At 35.3% G+C, this 18,619-nt stretch overlaps 1 protein-coding gene across 2 annotated transcripts in view; it reads right to left on the reverse strand.

Annotated features, from left to right (window-relative positions):
• Positions 1-247: 247 nt before the first annotated feature.
• Positions 248-18,619, reverse strand: part of TMEM135 (transmembrane protein 135) — a 241,190-nt gene continuing 222,818 nt past the window's right edge. Inside the window, exons 10-15 of one of the 2 annotated variants that reach the window (XM_003365362.5) lie at positions 17,986-18,153; positions 14,836-14,899; positions 13,789-13,865; positions 9,091-9,189; positions 8,220-8,287; positions 248-6,083 (exon numbers count right to left, since the gene is read on the reverse strand). In XM_003365362.5, the coding sequence (XP_003365410.1) occupies positions 5,951-6,083; positions 8,220-8,287; positions 9,091-9,189; positions 13,789-13,865; positions 14,836-14,899; positions 17,986-18,153 (609 nt within the window). In that variant the 3' untranslated portion in view covers positions 248-5,950. The remainder of the gene's footprint in view (positions 6,084-8,219; positions 8,288-9,090; positions 9,190-13,788; positions 13,866-14,835; positions 14,900-17,985; positions 18,154-18,619) is intronic. The other variant, XM_023645602.2, reaches the window with a different exon arrangement.

Here is an 18,619-nt window from a genome sequence, read left to right on the forward strand (position 1 = left end):
GCTCATCAGCCCATGTTTAGGCGGCATCCCATATGGCACAACCAGAGGCACTCACAATTAGAATATACAACTATGTAGCGGTGGGCTTTGGGGAGGAGAAGAAAAAAAAAGATTGGCAACAGATGTTAGTGCAGGTGCCAATCTTTAAAAAAGAAAACAAAAACTGCAGACTCAGATTTAGATACAACTGAATTTCTTCCTGTACTTTTGCAGATTTTACCTATATTACAAATTAAATTTCAAAAAGTGGAAGTTAAAAACTTTATTCATTTAAAAACTCTCAATAAACACATTTCCAACTTTATGAAAAAATAATTACTGTCTTTTCTTAAGTATCACAGCGCCATTCAATCATTCATGCCACAAACACTGAATGCTTTGACAAAGGAAAGTACCTCGTTAGTCAATACCTAGTTTGACCACCGGCCTCCAGGTAGGTTTATATTTATAATAATCCTTGCAGACATAGCCCCTACTTTAATAATTCTGAGGAAAATTCCCTTTCCTCTCCCTTCATAGACTGTGTCTCTTCACTATGCCAAGTTTGGTAGTGTACACCTGACACATATGTCACTGGGACATGACACTAAATATTCCCCCTTTGAGTGACTCCCTCTGGCTCACTTCTGAGGGCACAGGGAGAAAGGGAAGCTGCTTCTTTTTCTTAGAGACTCAACAACATTCCTTCAGGCTCTCACCTGTCCAAGAGTCAGACTGAGGCTTATGCCTCACCTTCAAGTTTCCCTGAAACAAACAGGAAAATCAGCACTTCTTTTTTTTTCCCTGGAGAAGTCAAACTGAAGAAATAAATGGCAAAGATGTGGCAGGAAAGCACAGGCTTGGGAAGGTAAAGAAACAGGAGGGAAAGGGTAAGACCTGAAATTTAGATTTACTGTCCCTTCTCCCCCGTCCCTTTTGGCACCCTATTCCATAATGACCAACAACAGGATTACTTCACGCTTCAACCCTTTTCAGACCCTTGGCACCAATCCCTCTCTGTAGCCACAGGGGTCTCTTGTGTGACCAAAATAATCTGGAAAAAATTCATTTAATGGGTTGATTGATGACTGAGGACAGTTTAACAGACATTGAGGAAATAGGCCTCAAAAATTGCCTGGTCCAAATTAAGTGACAGAGGAAAGTAATATTCCTGGGTGAGCTCAGTTTGTGGAAGCCTGGACCTCCCCAGCCGTGGAGGGATGCTAAGGCTGGTATGTTGTGCGCCAAGACCAGGAGCATCCTATTATCTGCAGCCTGGGATTTTCTGACATTAGAATGTTATGCTTTGGGGAGTGGTAGCACCAAACTAAACAAAACACTGAACAGGCTAGCTGCAGCGGCCTGTGGGCTGGAGAAAAAGTACAAAGTACACCTGGCCTGATGCCTCTGCTGTGGACCAGATAGAAGGTGAGGCGTGTGTGTGGGTATCTGTTATTACTGTGATTTTCAGGTCTGCAAGGACAAAGGATAAAACCCCATACATTATTTCACTTAGGACACGTTTGGAGGGGGGAGAAGTGGAAAGAAAATGGAGAAAGCAATAGGAAATGGAAAATGAGTTCTTGCCCCGTCCGTGTAGCCACAGTAAGGCAGGTGATGTTATGGGGTTGCTGAGAAGAGGCTGACTGTCCTAGATTTCGAGGCCCCACATACAGGGGAACAGCTCTTTCCACATATGCGCAATTATCCTCCATACTTTCCTGCCTAAGAAAAGTAAAGCTATAAGAGAAGTCACTGTCCCTGGAAATGTTTACTCCATTTTCATGACCCCTCCAGAGCCCTCCACCTGACCAGCTGTCACCAAACAGAGTGGTGGAGCGCTCACATTCAAGGAGCACAGTTAGCAAAATGTAACACCAGCCAGCAGAAGAACGGCAAGAGGCTCAGGGACGAGGAGGGGTGGGGGGGGCAACACGAGGTCAGGCATAAAGATTCCAAGGCCGGGAAGGGGAAGAAAGGGGAGAGCTGGGACAGGAAGTGGAAGAAGGAGAGAGAGAGAAAGAGAGGCCACATCACATCAAAGAGGAAGAAAGTGCTCACCAGATACTAAGTGTTTCCTCCAATTAAAAGTCACTCACGTTTCCCCTAGTGCAGAACAGCAAACATTCTGATTCACCACAGTTGTAAGCTTAGGGCTTCGCACTGCCCTGCTGCCGTCCTAGGACACATGCTACATCGTGGTCTAGTCCCTGCCCACCTCTGCTTCCAGAAGTTGCATGCCAAAGTCAGTCTCATTTCTTCATAGTCACCCTTTCCATAACTACCAAGCTATTACAAAGTCACCTGAGGCTACAGCTTGAAACAGAAACACAGCCTCAACCCTGAGGTCCCCATATCCCAACTTGAGGGAAGTACCACAGAGCCTCAGGATCCAAGGCCACACCCCTGATCTCAGAGGGTCACCTCAGTCCCTGACACTCCTTTCCTAGCTAACTCCACAAGAAGGAATTGCAGAACCAGCCAACGCACCAACAGGAAAAGGCTATATAAAGGAAGGCACAGGGCTGAGGCAGCTGTAAGAACAGTATCCTGGGCGTCCACAACCAGGCTAACCTTAGCACTCATCAGTCTCAGGCCGGCCCTACAGAAAAAACTCATTTCTTATTCTTTTTCTTATATTTTTTTTCTTGGTCACTCATTTTCAGTTACCTAAATCCTCTACCTGAAAATGAACCCTGAGGAGAGAAGCAGGAACAGGTCAAGGTGTTAGGGGAGATAAGGTTTTTCAGATATCTTAGCAAGGTCACAATTCAGAAACGAATACTTTTGCCTTTGTGGAGCAAAAAATCACCCATGTAAGAATGATTTTATTGTTCTATCAAACTACCTTCTACTTATACAAATAAAAATAAATCACAGGGAGAACTCAAGAACTCTATGGCCTTGGTGGCTTACTTCTTTGCTTCAAAGGCAGCAAGAACACCAGGTCACTGCTCCCCTCTGGCCCTGCTGAGAGGCTTCCTGACCACCACCTGGAGGAGGATGTGACATAAACAAGTGCACAAAGCTCCTTGAGGGTAAAAATTGATTTTCATTAACCATGCATTGGCAGAGGACTTGGAAGCTCAGGGAGGTGATAAAATACTAGCAGAAACACTTTTTTCAGCATTAATAACTAAATCAAATGTTAGCCTAGACACAACCCACAAGGAGATGAATATTCCAGCTCAACAAGAAAATACTGTGTGACAACTAACCAATCTGGGTTTCACCACAAAAGATATGTCTGTTCTAGAAAAAATTAAATTGTAAAATCTGAGAGCAAAGAATAAAAAGGTAAGATTCTAAATTAAATAACTAAGCAACAAAAAGAAGGCAAAAAATAAACTTGGTATCAAAAAGTGACAACAATTTTTACAGATCAAGAAAAAAGTTACAGAATCAAAGAATTTATGAAAAAAAAATAACTGAACCAAAGGTTTTATTTCAGAAATGAGTAATAAAATGGACTAAAATTATATGATGAAAAACTGGTAAGAATCTCATGGATTTGAGACAATTTGTCATCTTGCAACCTCAGCTGTTACTTGTTTGATACCAGCTCTAGGATTTTATTAATACAGGAAATAGTAATGAAACAACCATAATATTACTAACTACCCTAATGCACTGTTTTTCAGTCAACATAAAGATATAGAAAATACTAAGGGGCATATTAATGTTTAATGTAATCAGTTCTGGTGGAAACTTACCATACACAGGATTTCTTCAGCATACAAATGGACTAAAAAAAATGTTTGGAATGGAGACATCTATTTGTCTTTATTTATGATGCCCAGCTGTTGACCAATCCCTGATTAGTTAGAGGTAGAAAAGTAATCACTTTGATTGTCTTCAGGAACACAGTTTCCCCATGTTTGCTTGAACAACTACACTTTGCAGTCTGTCCCAGTGAAATCAAATTGGACTTCTCTAGTCAGCACTGTAAATTAGGTAACCACTCACTGATGCTATACATTCATTATTGTATTCTGCTTCACGATGGTAATTTCATTTTACATTTTATATAAAATAAAAGATGCCTGTAGTTGACTTAAAAAGAGTAAATTATAGAAATGCACCTTTGACCAGTAAAATTTTACTGAACAATCTCATCACATTTAGTAGAATCTGTCTTTCAATATAATAGTCTTTTAACACCAATGAAAACAATAACTTATGAATTAAAATATTTTTCTCTTAATCTGCAGGAAAATTATTATAAATATAGTTTCTGAATAGAGAAAATGAGGTGTAGGTAACGGTGCTTTCTTTACTGCTGTAACACTACATTTTTAAAAGCAAACACTGTGCCAATCATCATTTTGATTCCAGTGAATACAAACTTAAAACTTAATTTATTAATCAATTTTGAAGTCTGAAACCCAAAAGATTCTTTAACAGTACTGCCTAATAGACAAGTCAATTCTAAAAAGTTAACCACAATGAAAAATTATGACCAAATTAAAGTGGTTTTCTCTGTTACCATGGTACCAGAGTCTATCTTCTTGTTGGGTTTCAATTTGCCGTAACAACCAAGGATAGGATTACATGGAAACAGACGTATACAAGGCTTAATGAAATTGAACATGGAGGATTAAGCATTTTGAAAGTCTAGGTTATAATTCTTGTTGCAACACAAATTCTACTGCATAATTAATTTACAATAGCCTAAAACTTTTCAGCAACAAAATTATATTAAAAAAATATACCATCATCCCAACATGTTACATTAACTGTACACATCATAATCACTTAAGCCTTTTATTAACTTAGAAAAGTATAACTTTTCCCTGAAAAACTCTAAAGAGTGATCATATTTCTATCACAGCTCTCCTGAACTAACTTTCATAGTCAGCAGTGACTACATTTTGTCACCTCTTTAATCTAACAGAAGTAGAAATGGTGACAATGATTTTTTGGAAAGTGGCTAGAGAACCTGAATCCAACTAATGATGAAACGGACTTTTTAACACCCACTGGATTTTTATATTGTTTTAATTGTAAAACATCCATCGTACAGGTGAAACAGGTGACAGGGAATGAACTTGCAAACTTGCCAAAACTACTTTTGTTCCATAGGATTTGATCCCTTCTAAATCAATGCTGGCATACAAACTTAGCTAGGAAGAATTCAGTCCTTGTAAATGAAAAGAAACATCATAAACCTACCAGAGGTTTAAAAGTAACTTCATTTGTTTTTAAATATTCAAGTGTAATGCTTCTGTAAAAGATTAAAACATACATTTCAACGTCATCAGATATGCCAATTTCCATTCGCTCCTAATCTGCCATTAGTACATAGGTTCACCGGGCTGTCAAACAGCCCAGTGGATCATGGAGAGAGATGAAGGTAGTTGTGGAAGAAGAGCATGAATGCCACGGCATTTATCCAAACAGCATGAGACCCGTCTTTGCATCCCTGAAGTAAGAACGGCCACCTTTCTCCAATTAATTTGCTCTACTAAAGCAGCATCGTCTGTGAAGAGTTACTTCATATCCATAACATTTCACTACTATAGTTACCCATTCAAAAGTTAAAAATATGCAGACCAAATTCATGTACCCGTGATCCTTTGTATCCTAAAACATAGAAATATTCTTAGTTTTAACCAAGAATTATATTGGAATGAACTAAAAATGTCTATGAAAGTAATTTTAAGTATACACCTTTCTACATAGATTATTTAATATTGCTTGTGGACACAATTAATCAATAATCATAATCCCAACCACTACAGTGATCCAGAATCAGATTCTGGCTATGGAGGGAGCTTAATTATTAAGCAACACCTTCCTAAAAAGCTTCTGTATTTCTGACTGTAAGAAAAACAAAGGGAAAAAAAAGCAAATCTTTCATTGAAATAACACTGAGGTTCAAGCTCGGGCCCCCTTCTTTGTGTTCAACATAATTAACTCTTCAGGATAAAATAATGAAACATTAAGTCACATTAATAAATAACAGTCATCTTCAAGAAAACTCTATGGGCAACTCTGGTGCTACAGTCGTATATCTTGGATCCAACCTAGGGATGAAATCCTGAAAGTGTTTAGATGCACCAGTACCAAAAACATCAAGGACTTTTCGGTTCATGACAGCAAATCTGTAAAACAGAGGACACAGTGAACAAGTATTTAATGTAGTTTATACAATATGATGATTCACTCTATCTGACTTATCTTTCATGAGATGGGAAAACAGAAAAGGCTGACATGGCAAAAGACTCAATGGCAGATTCAAAAGTCACTTTGATACTCTTCCTCAAGAGTCACTGTCTCATATTTTCTTTAAACAGATAATAATCTCCAGAACCGAAACCCCAGAGATTACCACCATTACTTCAAAGCCTTCTAGAATTCTTTCCACTCCATTGTGTCAAATAGAAAAATAGATTCATTACAATTTTTCTGATGAATGAAATCACAAAAAACTAAACAATGAATGAGCTAACATTTACCAATGAGGCAAAGGTACTAAATGTAACTTCTCTCATAATTGACGTCTTAATGTCTCACAATCAACAGAAAACACACCCAAACATGCAAATATTTAATGATTAAAAAGCAAATAGCATATATGTTTTCAGATTTCTAATAGACACAACAGAGTAAAAACACATCCTCATTTTATCTATCACCTAACCTGAGAGACCAAATTTTCAAAAGACACATATTTAGCTAATGTGCAGGATGGACTTTCTGTGACTCTGTGCCTGATCAAAAGCATTTCCTCTCTGGAGAAGACAGCAGAGTGAAATTATTCTGAGTCATTGGCCAATATCATTATTCCAGGAGCCAATAAATGTGATTTTAAGTTCCTTTCCAAAATAAGTTCCTTTCCAAAATAATCAACTGGTTATATCATTAATGTGCAGAAACTAAATGACAAAGAAATAAATGTTTGAATTATTATAATATAAAGGATATACACTGTCATGGCTAAAAGAAAGAATTCTGAAGCCAGACTGCCTGGCTCATATTGCATCTCCATCATTTACTAGCTATGTGACTCTGGCAAGCTATCTAATCTTTCTGAGCATCTCAGTTTTCCCATAGGTAAAACCGAGGTATTAACAGTACCTATTTTATAGAGCTATTTTAAGGATTAAACACATATGTATGTATACGTGTGTTTGCGTGTATGTGTGTATCTTAAAACCACAACTGGGACATTGTAAGCACTATACAACTGTTTGCTATTAATACTATTAATGACAGTATGTTAATAGCAGTTGCAACAACTGAGTGCCTACTAAATGCTGTGTTGGGGGCCAGCTGGTGCTGCAGCGGTTAAGTTTGCATGTTCTGCTTATTGGCGACCCAGGGTTCGCCGGTTCTGATCCCAGATGTGGACATGGCACTGCTTGGCAAAAAGCCATGCTGTGGCAGGTGTCCCATGTATAGAGTGGAGGAAGATGGGCATGGATGTTAGCTCAGGGCTGGTCTTCCTCAGCAAAAAGAGGAGGATTGGCAGTAGTTAGCTCAGGGCTAATCTTCCTCAAAAAAAAAAAAAAAATCCAAAAGTGTTTAAAAAATAAATAAATAAATAAATGCTGTGTTACCACAAATATCTCAACTTTCTCACAACCATACAAACTACACATTATTGTTTCATTGTAGAGAGAAAAGAAACTAAGGCTCATGAGCATGAACAACTTTCCCACAATAACACAGCTAAAGGGACGACAGCTGGAGTCAAAGCTAGGCCTGCCTACTCCAGAGCCCATGGTCTTTCTATTGGGTCAAGCTGCTCCCAAAGAATTAAATTAAGATCAGGAAATGGTGACAACAATAAAGAACATGAAAGTCAAGGCAGAGGAGTGTATGCTTACAATATCAGGTGACAGAATATGATTATTTTTCCAAAATGGAAATCAGGCAATTATTTAGGCATCGTCTCTAATGAATCTGTTTTACATTTTTAATTAAAAAGAAGAGATCAAAGATTTAAAAAGCAGACTTAAATATGTTATGTAGCCACTAATCAGCAGTTAGTAATTCAACACGATATTAATCTAGAACACTTAAAATATCTAAAATATTATAGGGAAAAGATTGTCAATATAATGTTCACTAAAAGAAGGCCCCACGTTACTCTCAAGTTGGTCAAAAATGATTTCTACCTAGATACCTACTTTACCACTGAAAGAATATTCCCTCAAAGAGATAAAAAGATTGAAAATCGTCTTTATAGAAATCGCTTGTTTTCTATGATCAGCTAATGCATCTCAGCCACTTACTTGCCCTTGGTGAGCCTTAAAAGGAACTTCCAGTAAGATGGTCGCAAGGTCTGAACTTCCATGACAGCCTAAGATGAGAGTATTCAATTTGAGATTTCTTTCACTAAATGCCAGATATTACCAGCAGTCTAAGGCAGTAGAGTAGTTTTATCTCTTTTTTATTGCTCATTATATTTTAATAAGGACAGTGATGACAATAATAAGAAAACATGTATTTATGTTTAAGTTGATAACTGTCAAGAATATCTGTAAATATGCCTTCAATAGGAATACTGCTTATGAAATCATAATTGAGTTAACAGTCATTATTATTAGGAAGCATTTACTGACTATCCATCAGATAGCTGGTACTACACTAATTATAATAAGTTTATCAACCAGCATTACTATAAGAAAGAGCAAATAAAAGCTGTCCCAAAAACTTGCAACAATTCTAAAACCATTAACATCAATAATGACAAATACAGAATTTAAAGAGATTGAGCTGTGCTTCTATTAAACTGGATTCTCCCCCACCCTCACTGCCTGAATAATACTGAGGAAATGCAATTATTCTTGTTTATGCCGTTGGTATCTTTTCTCTAGAAGGATAATGAAATTGGAGCATTCTAGCCGAGGTACTAGAGTAATAATTTACCTATAAAAATTGCACTCTGTTGAAACCAAAAAATTGGTATGTTCATAAAATATGACCTGACATGTTTAGTGATTTGAAACTTGCAAGCTATCCAAGTTAAAAAAAAAAAAAAAAAAAAAAAAGCATACAATGTAATAAATAGAAATGTCCCAGGCCTTTATATTTCCCTCACTGGTTTAATGTACATTAGAAACTGAAATAATTCTACTTCACATTTCAAAAAGCTATACTTACTGCCTGGAAGCAAATTGCTGTAGAGATGGAATAGATGATAGTATCCGCATGGGGAAAATAGGGAACCTTTCCTGCTTCAATGCCTTTGAAATACATTGTCTGCAAAACAAGCATAACCCAAGACTTATAAAGTAAACAACTTTAAATAGCATTGACAATATAGTAGAGTAGTATGCTCCCTATCTACAACTATTTTTTCTACCTTTCAAAATCCTAACAGTCCTTTCAGAGCTCAAATCACAGGTTGCATCTTCCACAGCAGCGTTAAGTGTCACTCATTTCCTTTCCCTCATTCCCTCACCCAAACCGCAGATGCCAGTAATAATACTCTTCTGTGAGATTCAGTAACATTTTATTTCTACCTCATTTATGTCATCTAGTCTTCAATACTTTTCATACAATACCCAGGGTCTCCCTTTCCTGTTAGATCTGTTCACTCTTTCATTAAACACTCAATGGTGCTAACTATATGCTAGGGACCATACTAGGAGCCAGGGACTTAAAAGGGAATAAAACAACAATGCGTAACAGAAATAACTGATGCATTCTAATGAAGCTGTAAGATATCTAGATATAGATATAGCCTCACTAGATGTGTGTGTATATATATATATATATATATATATATACACACACACGTTTATCATATGTGTATATATGTTTATTTATAAATTTATAATATATATATATATTTTGGCTCCCCAGAAAAGGGAGCAATGACTCTGTCCAGGACAAAGGACCAAGGAGAATTTCAGAAATGACTACATTTGGGGGCCGGCCTGGTGGTGTAGTGGTTAAGTTTGCACACCCTGCTTTGGAGGCCCGGGGTTCACAGGTTCAGATCCCGGGCATGGACCTACACACCACTTATCAAGCCATGTTGTGGCATGCATCTCATATATAAAATAGAGGAAGATTGGTATGGATGTTAGGTCAGGGTCAATCTTTCTCAGGAAAAAGAAAAGAAAAGAAAAAAAGAAATGACTACATTTGAGTAGCACCTCTCAAACTATCTGCGGTGAAGAACCACTTTTTTTCTTTTTCTTTTCCAATTTTCATGGTTTGATACTTTTATAATAAAAATAAATTACTAGAAAAATAAATTTTAAAAACACAAAATTGAATGAAATTTTCACTATTATATTCAAAAGATAAATTACTCTGTGAAGTTGCTATAAAAGTTTTGAAGTGCTTCCTCTCAGTTTCTATATTTATCTTCTTGTGAACTGGTAACAAATACATGGACTAGCACAAGTCTGCTGACCACGGTTTTAATAATGCTGCCTTATAAGAGGCCTAGGATCAACAAATAGATAGGAGAAAAAATGCAGGGGTAACAAGCAGGGTGAAAGTACAGGATACATATGGGGAACTGCCAGTAAATTTATGCGGATAGAACAAGAGATAATTCAGAGAAATGGGTTTTCTGGAACATGGGAAACCTAAAGTAAAACTAGTAAGAAAAGTGGAAAGAAGACAAAGAGAAAATGGTGTTACAATAGGGTGGACGGAGGTTCAAGAAGAATATGGGTGGTCCATGAAATAAAGAACATAAATAACTTTCTCCAAGAAAAAATTTGTCTATACAGCTTATTTTTATTTAACATTTATTATCTATTAATATAGCATTTTAATATAAAATTAACATCAATCTGTAAGATACGTACAAGGAGTTACAATCTACTTGGGAAACAAGATAAACATGGGCGATTATTTTGAAAATAATATGACAGTATATTACAAGGTATATATTCTAGTGTATTCATGTTAACAAAAACGAAATTCAGATGCAGTAGAATGGCATCATAGAAATGTTATGTGAAACAGCTATCTCTTGATATATGGATTGTGTTCCTAATTATTTCTTATAATAAAATATATCTATAGAACCAGATTCTAAGTGAATGAAGGGTGGGAATCATATCCTATACTTCTACATGCTTACCAGCATCTAGCACAGTAATGGGAATAATTATAATAGATAATAAATATATCTTGGAAATAATTTTTTCCAACAAAAAAGTTGTCTATACAGCTGATTTTTATTTAATATTCAGCATATATACACCATTTTAATATAAAATGAACTTAAATCATAGGAAAATGATTGCCTATTACACCATAATCACTAATTCCACAAAGGACATGGTAAGCTTAAATTTCTAATTTCCTATATCTAAACACATTCTCATCAGCATACTTTATATACCAGTTTCTTTTGCCAAGATCAGACATGGCCCACTGAGACAAGAAACAGAGTGACACCATCGCTTGGCTTAAAAAACTCCAGCCATTTAGGAAAGCACTGTAAAACAGACATTTTACAAACTAGACTTCAATATTGGATTCCCCCCGTGTCAAAGAATATATTTTTGCTAGCTGGGGGTTATTTTCTTTCTCTCACTCCCATTTTCCTCTCCATTAGCAAGCCTTGTCAACACTACCTCCCACGCATAGACCAAATCTGTGTACTTCTCTCCACGTCTATTGTGACTATCCTGCCACAAGCCACCATCTCCTGCCTAAGACTAACTGTTCTCACAGCTTCCAGCCTTGCCGCTAATCTATTCTCTATATAATAGCCAGAATGTTCTTCTTAAAATGTGAATTAAATCACGTCATTTCCATGCTTAAAACTCTCCAACAGCTTCCAATTGGCGCTGAGAAAAAAATCAAACTCTCTTTCTCTGTCACACGCTCACACACACACACACATTTGGAGACGGCAAATCTGTAATTGTCTTAATGTCATTAGGGACACAGATTTTCAGTGAGATAAAACTTTTTAAAGATCAAACAAGTTAAATAAAATCTATAATCTTAACTTTGAGTTAGAAATATCAATATGCTCCTAACAATTTTCTCTTTCTCTAAAAAGAAAGGGGTAAAAAAGGATTCTTTACATCTGTTCACTGGAAAGGCCAAGAAATAATGGCTAACTTGGGAACAAAAAAACTTTTAGACCCCAAACTGAAGTCTCTAACTACCATTTCCCACCAAAAGAAAGTAGGGGGCCATTGGAGAAAAGACTAATTCTATGTCTAGGGTAGGAAATGTCCCAGATGAGCCTGGAATATCTTGCTCTATCACAGAGCAAGAAAGCCACCAAAAATACTGACATTATGTCAGAAAGAAACAGATGTCAACTTGAAGAGGCTCTCATGGCCAGAGAGGGGGCAATTTGAGCATAATGACTGCAATGGATTGAAACAAATCAAGTACGTTAAAATCTATGTCTTCAGAAGGACACTTGAAAAGGAAGACTTCTAGGTCAACTTCGCAGGATGCTAGGGACTAACGCATGCTGAACACTGGTAAATAAAGGGAAGTAATAAAGCATTTTATTATGACATTGTGAACAAACTATTTCAGAGTAACCAAACAGCTGAAAAGGAAAAGCTTTTTTTAGAAGAATTCTCACTAACAAATGCAGAAGAAACAACAATATTAGATTATGACCATTTCATAAACTTTAATCAAATAATAAATGCTGGTAATGATCATTAATGGCTAATAAAACAATTAGGTAAAAGACTAACAGGGAACCTTATGTTGGCTCTGTCAACACTGAGCCCACTGATCAATTTTAGCATCACAAAAAGAGAGACAACCAGATATTTTTGTCCTTCCTGAATGTGATGTGATAGGAATTCACACAGGAAGTAAATGTAAAGTATTTCCACCACCTCCTTAAAGAAAAATTTGAACCTGAATTTGCTTAAGTCTCTAGATCTAATTAACAGTTTACAGGAAATACATAAGTTAAAGAAACATGTTAACACCACCAGTGAGGATGCAATCAGCAAAATCCAGCATGTGGGAGATTCCATAGAACTAATGACCTAGACCTTCAACAAATGAATGGTAAGGAAAAAAAGAAGTGGGGGTGGGGTGGGTGGCAACTGTTATAAAATAAAAAAGACTTTGGATCCCAATTAAAACACACAGACAGCAAAAAGACATTTGTGAGACCATTAGTGAAAACATGATAATATTAAATAATTACTAGGGTTTTTTTAATGTATGATAATGGTATTTTGATTATACTTTGGTGGTACTGTTGATTTATTTTTTTTTTAAGATTTTATTTTTTTCCTTTTTCTCCCCAAAGCCCCCGGGTACATAGTTGTATATTCTTCGTTGTGGGTCCTTCTAGTTGTGGCATGTGGAACACTGCCTCAGCGTGGTTTGATGAGCAGTGCCATGTCCACGCCCAGGATTGGAACCAACGAAATCCTGGGTTGCCTGCAGCGGAGTGCGTGAACTTAACCACTTGGCCACGGGGCCAGCCCCTTGTTTGTTTATTTTTAAGGAGTCTTTATCCTTTAGCCTTAGTCTTTAAGGAGTCTTTATCCTGAGTCATTTATGGATGAAGTGATATGATGTCTGGGATCTGCTTTAAAATTATTCAGTACTTCGGGGTTGGGAGAGTATAGATGAAATGTGATTAGCCAAATGCTGTTGACTGTTGAAGCTGTATCATGGGTGCATGAGAGTTAATTACATTACTCTTTCTATACTTGTGTCTATTTGAAAATAACACACATAAAGAAAGAAGAGGAAATAGGGGAACTGACTTTGTAAATACTTTCATAGGATTAGAATTTGCTTTTGTAATTAGGATATATATTTGCTGCTAAAGCAGCTGGAAAGCTCTATATCATTTAGAACTGTACATACAGAAAGATGTTTGCTTACCTCCACCAATTTGGAAGCTAAATACATGGAAATTGTTGTGCTTTTATAAAACATCATTGATACTCCTGCCAAAAATCCTGAAACAACAAATAAGGCAAAACTGATCAGATCTAGAAGTATTATTTTGTTATGAAGTCATTCGAAAATGCTAATTCTCTTAAAAAGAATTGCTTTGTAGCACTGCCTTTTGTTACAACAAAATCAAGGACAGTAACATACTTGACGTTAGATGGGGTGAGCTCTTATTACCACATATTTTCAACTTAAAAAATTGACCTTCAGAGTTAGGAACACATAGTTCTGATATACACATTATAAGAAATTTTACATTCTAAATTTAACTTTAAAAAATATTAGTGGTCTTGCCAAATGTAATGATTTGCAAAAATAATTTTTTAAAGGCTATTGGTATCATTTCTGATTTTAAGTTGAAATATTTATTCATCTATTCTCCTAACAGCTCAAATTGCTGTTAGCACTAGCATCACAATTCTCTCTGTGGTACTGCCTTCATTCTAAAAATGGAAAACCAAGCCTGGAATACTAATAGTAGGAACATTACTAATAAATATCTGAGAATTGTCTATTTAACTTAAGTAATACATATATTGCACTTATAGAAAATGTTCTTTAGTTTTTATTTTTACAAAATTATTTAAGTTTCTAAAAACTAAAAACTATATTAAAATATATGTCACTTGCCAGTGTTAAAAACAGAATATTTTAAGAAATCTAATTGCACTTCCATAGTCACTTATACAATCTTTTAAGTCTCTATGTTCGTTTGTGACACATTCCCTAGGATTTCTGGCCTATGGCAGGGCAGATACCCAAGTTATTATATCACCAACTCAAAACACCAGATGGCAAGAGTGCCTTGATATATGAAAGTTCAAAAATACAAAATGTTTGGACTAGTGCTTTGATAGGATTCCGTTACAGAGACAGGAAGACACACAGAGATCAGACGAATTTGGAAACTATTCCTGATTCATTCCTGCCACTGACTGATGCCAGCATAATAATTCTTTTTTATCATTGCTTTACCAGCTATAACAGCATGCAGTTCATCATCCAGGTTTCTGACCCAGCGCAGGAAGCAACTAGTTCCCTGTATCAAGAAGGAAATACAAGGACTTCAGTTGTTTCATTTCTAGAAAAAAATGCAAGTAACATCTGTAGTGACTGAGTCACTAGCTGACCTTGGAAGCAAATCAGTGATCTTATCTAAGTCAAACTGGACACACGATTAGGGAACTTATGAGCAATAACCTGTCATAAAGCTATTGTTTGGATAGACTCTATTAAGAAATTATGCATAATATTTTTATTGTAATGATTTTTAAAAATGAATCCATAAATTCTACTTTTGCCTAGATGTGGAATGCTGGGAAAAGTATCACTCCCACTCTAACAAAGAGAGAAAGCTAGAAAAACTACAAATCTGTCAAGCCAGCATTCTATATCCCCCGAAAATATTTTTGAATATGAAGGTGAAACAAAGACTTTCTCAGATAAAAGCTGAGAAAATTCATCACTTGAAGACTTGCATTACCAGGAATGTTAAAGACAGCTCTGCAGCAGAAGGAATATGACACCAGATAAAGATCTGGATCTATAAAAAGAAATGAACAGCTCTGGAAATAGGAACATAAAGATAAATTTAGAAGACACTTTTTTTTATCTTTAATTGCTGTAAAAATGAATTAACTTTCTAAAGCAGTGGTCAGAAAACTATGACCCACTAGCCAAATCTGACCTGCCACCTGTTTTTATACGGCTCACAAGCTACGAATGTTTTTTATACTTCTAAATGCATTAAAATAAATAAAAGAATAATATTTTATGACATAAAAATTATATGAAATTCTAACTACAACGTGGCAAAGTTTTATTGGACCACAGCCATGCTCGTTCATTTATTGTATTGTCTATGGCTGATTTCACACTACAACAGCACAACTGAGTAGTTGTGACAGAGACCATATGGTCCACAAAGCTTCAAATATTTACTATTTGGCCCTTTATAGAAAAAGTTTTCTGACTCCTGGTCCAAAACAGAAATAATAACAATATATTGTGGAATTTGTAAGATATAAAAAGATAAATGCATAGCACAAAGGACAGGAAGGAGGAATTAGAAGTATAGTGCTATAAGATTCTTACATTATAAGTGAAGTGGTATAATACAGTTTGAAAACACTAGTAGATTAAAAATGTTTACTATAAATGTTAAAGCAATCTCTAAATTTAAAAAAGGGGTATAAATAATAAGCCACAGTGAAGACAGACTACAAAAACATATAAAAAATTAATAAAAATAAAAAATAAATCAGGACTATATAAAAAAATACCAAAAAAAAAAAAAAATCCAGAAGGAGGCAGAAAAAGAAAAAAAGAAAGAGGAACAAAGAGAAACATGGAACAAATAGAAAACAACTAGCAAGAAGGGAGCTTTAAACTCAATCATACCAATGACCACATTAAACATAAATAGTCTCAACGTACCAATTAAAAGACAGATTACCAAATTGGATAAAAAAAGCTAGAACCAACTATATGTGGTCTAAAAGAAACCAACCTTTAAACTGAAGACTCAGAAATATTAAAGTAAAAGGCTGGAAAGAATCTACCATCAAATATAATCAAAAGAAAGTTGGAGTAGCTAAGTTAACATCAGACATAGTAGACTTCAGAACAGGGAATATTACTAGGAACAAAGAGGAAAATAACAAAATGAAAAAACGTCAGTTCACCAACAAGACATAGAAAAAATAAGGTTGTTTGCCTGTCCTTCTCTTAATTACCTTCTTATGAAGATACTAACTGCACTGATAATTTTTTTTAAATCATGTATGGCTTTGGAACACACTGTATGAATATTTTCTATAAGAGATCCTCTGACCTGGTTGTATTTTTCTTAGTTGAATACTATTAGTTTGTATTACCTAAGCAAATAAATAACAATAGAAATGAAAACAAACAAAAACATGCTTTGTGATATGCTGGAAGGTGGACAAGAACCAACCCGCACTAAAATGTTGGAGATAATTCACATGTAAACATTTAAGAGTTTATGTTAAGAATAAATACAAACACTATGACATGGGAAATGAAAAAGAGTATAAATATAAATATATAATTACCAACATTCTATCCTAACTCTTGTATATTCAAAGATATTAGTAATGCTTGTTAGTCAAACTCTATTGAAAATGTTTTCAATATTAGTAATATTTCATAACAAGTGATTAACTGTAGTTTATCTAGTCATTCCTCTCCTCCTTTCCATTTCAAAGTATTTTCTCCAGACCTTTTATAAGTAAACTTTTGCATAAAATGATACATCACGATCTTACTCAAAATAATTCCAGAATTCAATTTCCCCAGCGTTAATTTTCTCTGAGTTTAACAGCAACGTGTATGTGTGTGTACACACACACAGGTCAAGTTTAGTTAACACATTTTACCATCTAGAATTTAGATTTAGAATCTAAATTTTAAATGTTTAATAAAATACGTCAGTAATATGATTTACTGTATTAGTGATTCCCATTAAACAAAAGGCCATCACTCAAAGTTGCAGAGTACTGTGTCATGAATGGTCCCTACATATGTGCTTAGGTGTGTGGGTACTTTATAGACACGTGCGGAAAGGGGTAGAGGAATATTAACTCTGGTTATTTGAGAGAGTATAGTAGGAATAGTGAGTGAGTGGAAGAGGGAAAATAAGTCATAGCTTATATAAGTTACAACCAGAAAATCCTTACTGATTCCTTTAAGTGTTGATATCAGCTAGAAAGGCCTGAAGTATGTTTAAATTAATAACCCATAAAATATGATTAAGAAAAACAAATAGACCAGGCATACTGATAACAATTTTGATGTTAGAAGTATCAGAAAGTTCATATTTTCTCAGTGCCTACATTATTGAAAAAAGAAAATGAGTCTTCGAAAATCTTTAATATTATGTATAAATGCAAATACTTTCAAGCATATTAAATAACATCATAAAAGAAGAAATTTCTCCAACTTCAATTCCCAATATAGTGTGTATACTTGGTGACGTTAAGATATTTATGAATACTAAAGAAAGAAGCATTAAAAAATATGATAGATGAGTTATGGCCATCTCTCATTCTAACAATAGCCATGTTTTTTATTTCCCATTTTTCTTTCCTCTTCTGAAAGCCTTACCTTGTATATACTAACAAAAGAGCCCAGAAAAGCTCCAAGCTGAAAGTTTTCTTTATTGTAGAAGAGAGAAAGTAGCCGGGACGGCTGTGTAAACAGATGCCTAAATGCAGAGGGAATTCGGAGGCAGCACTGGATCAAGTATCCCACACTGAACATTCTGATGAAACCCTAGAGAAAAGTGGGAGGAAATTCTGATTTATAACCAAATTTTGAAGTCTGATAGATATAAATTTTACTGTTTCAGAATCAAAACAGGACTCAAAAAAAATTAATCCAAGTTTACATTACAGCCATTTTCAAAATTGTCTTAAAACTTTAAATAATTTTAAAACAATTACCTTAAAAATAGGGGGAGATCTTGCAGTGAATATACTTTCTTTGATTTTATAAAGACAAAAAGTTTCATGAGCACTGGCCAAGCTTGTCTATGTACCAAACTTCCATTTCTTGACATTGTGTCGACAATAATCAAGACTTATAATACCTAAACCACAACTGAATTTTAGAAACAAAAACAATGAAATTCTAAAAAATAGTTAAATGCTTTTGGAAATTTTAACAGAAAACTCCTCTTAATCACTAGTATAAGTAGGAATTCTTTTGACAGAAAAATAATTTTATTATTTGTTTAGGC

Source organism: Equus caballus, chromosome 7, assembly GCF_041296265.1.
Source record: "Equus caballus isolate H_3958 breed thoroughbred chromosome 7, TB-T2T, whole genome shotgun sequence".
NCBI lineage: Eukaryota > Metazoa > Chordata > Mammalia > Perissodactyla > Equidae > Equus > Equus caballus.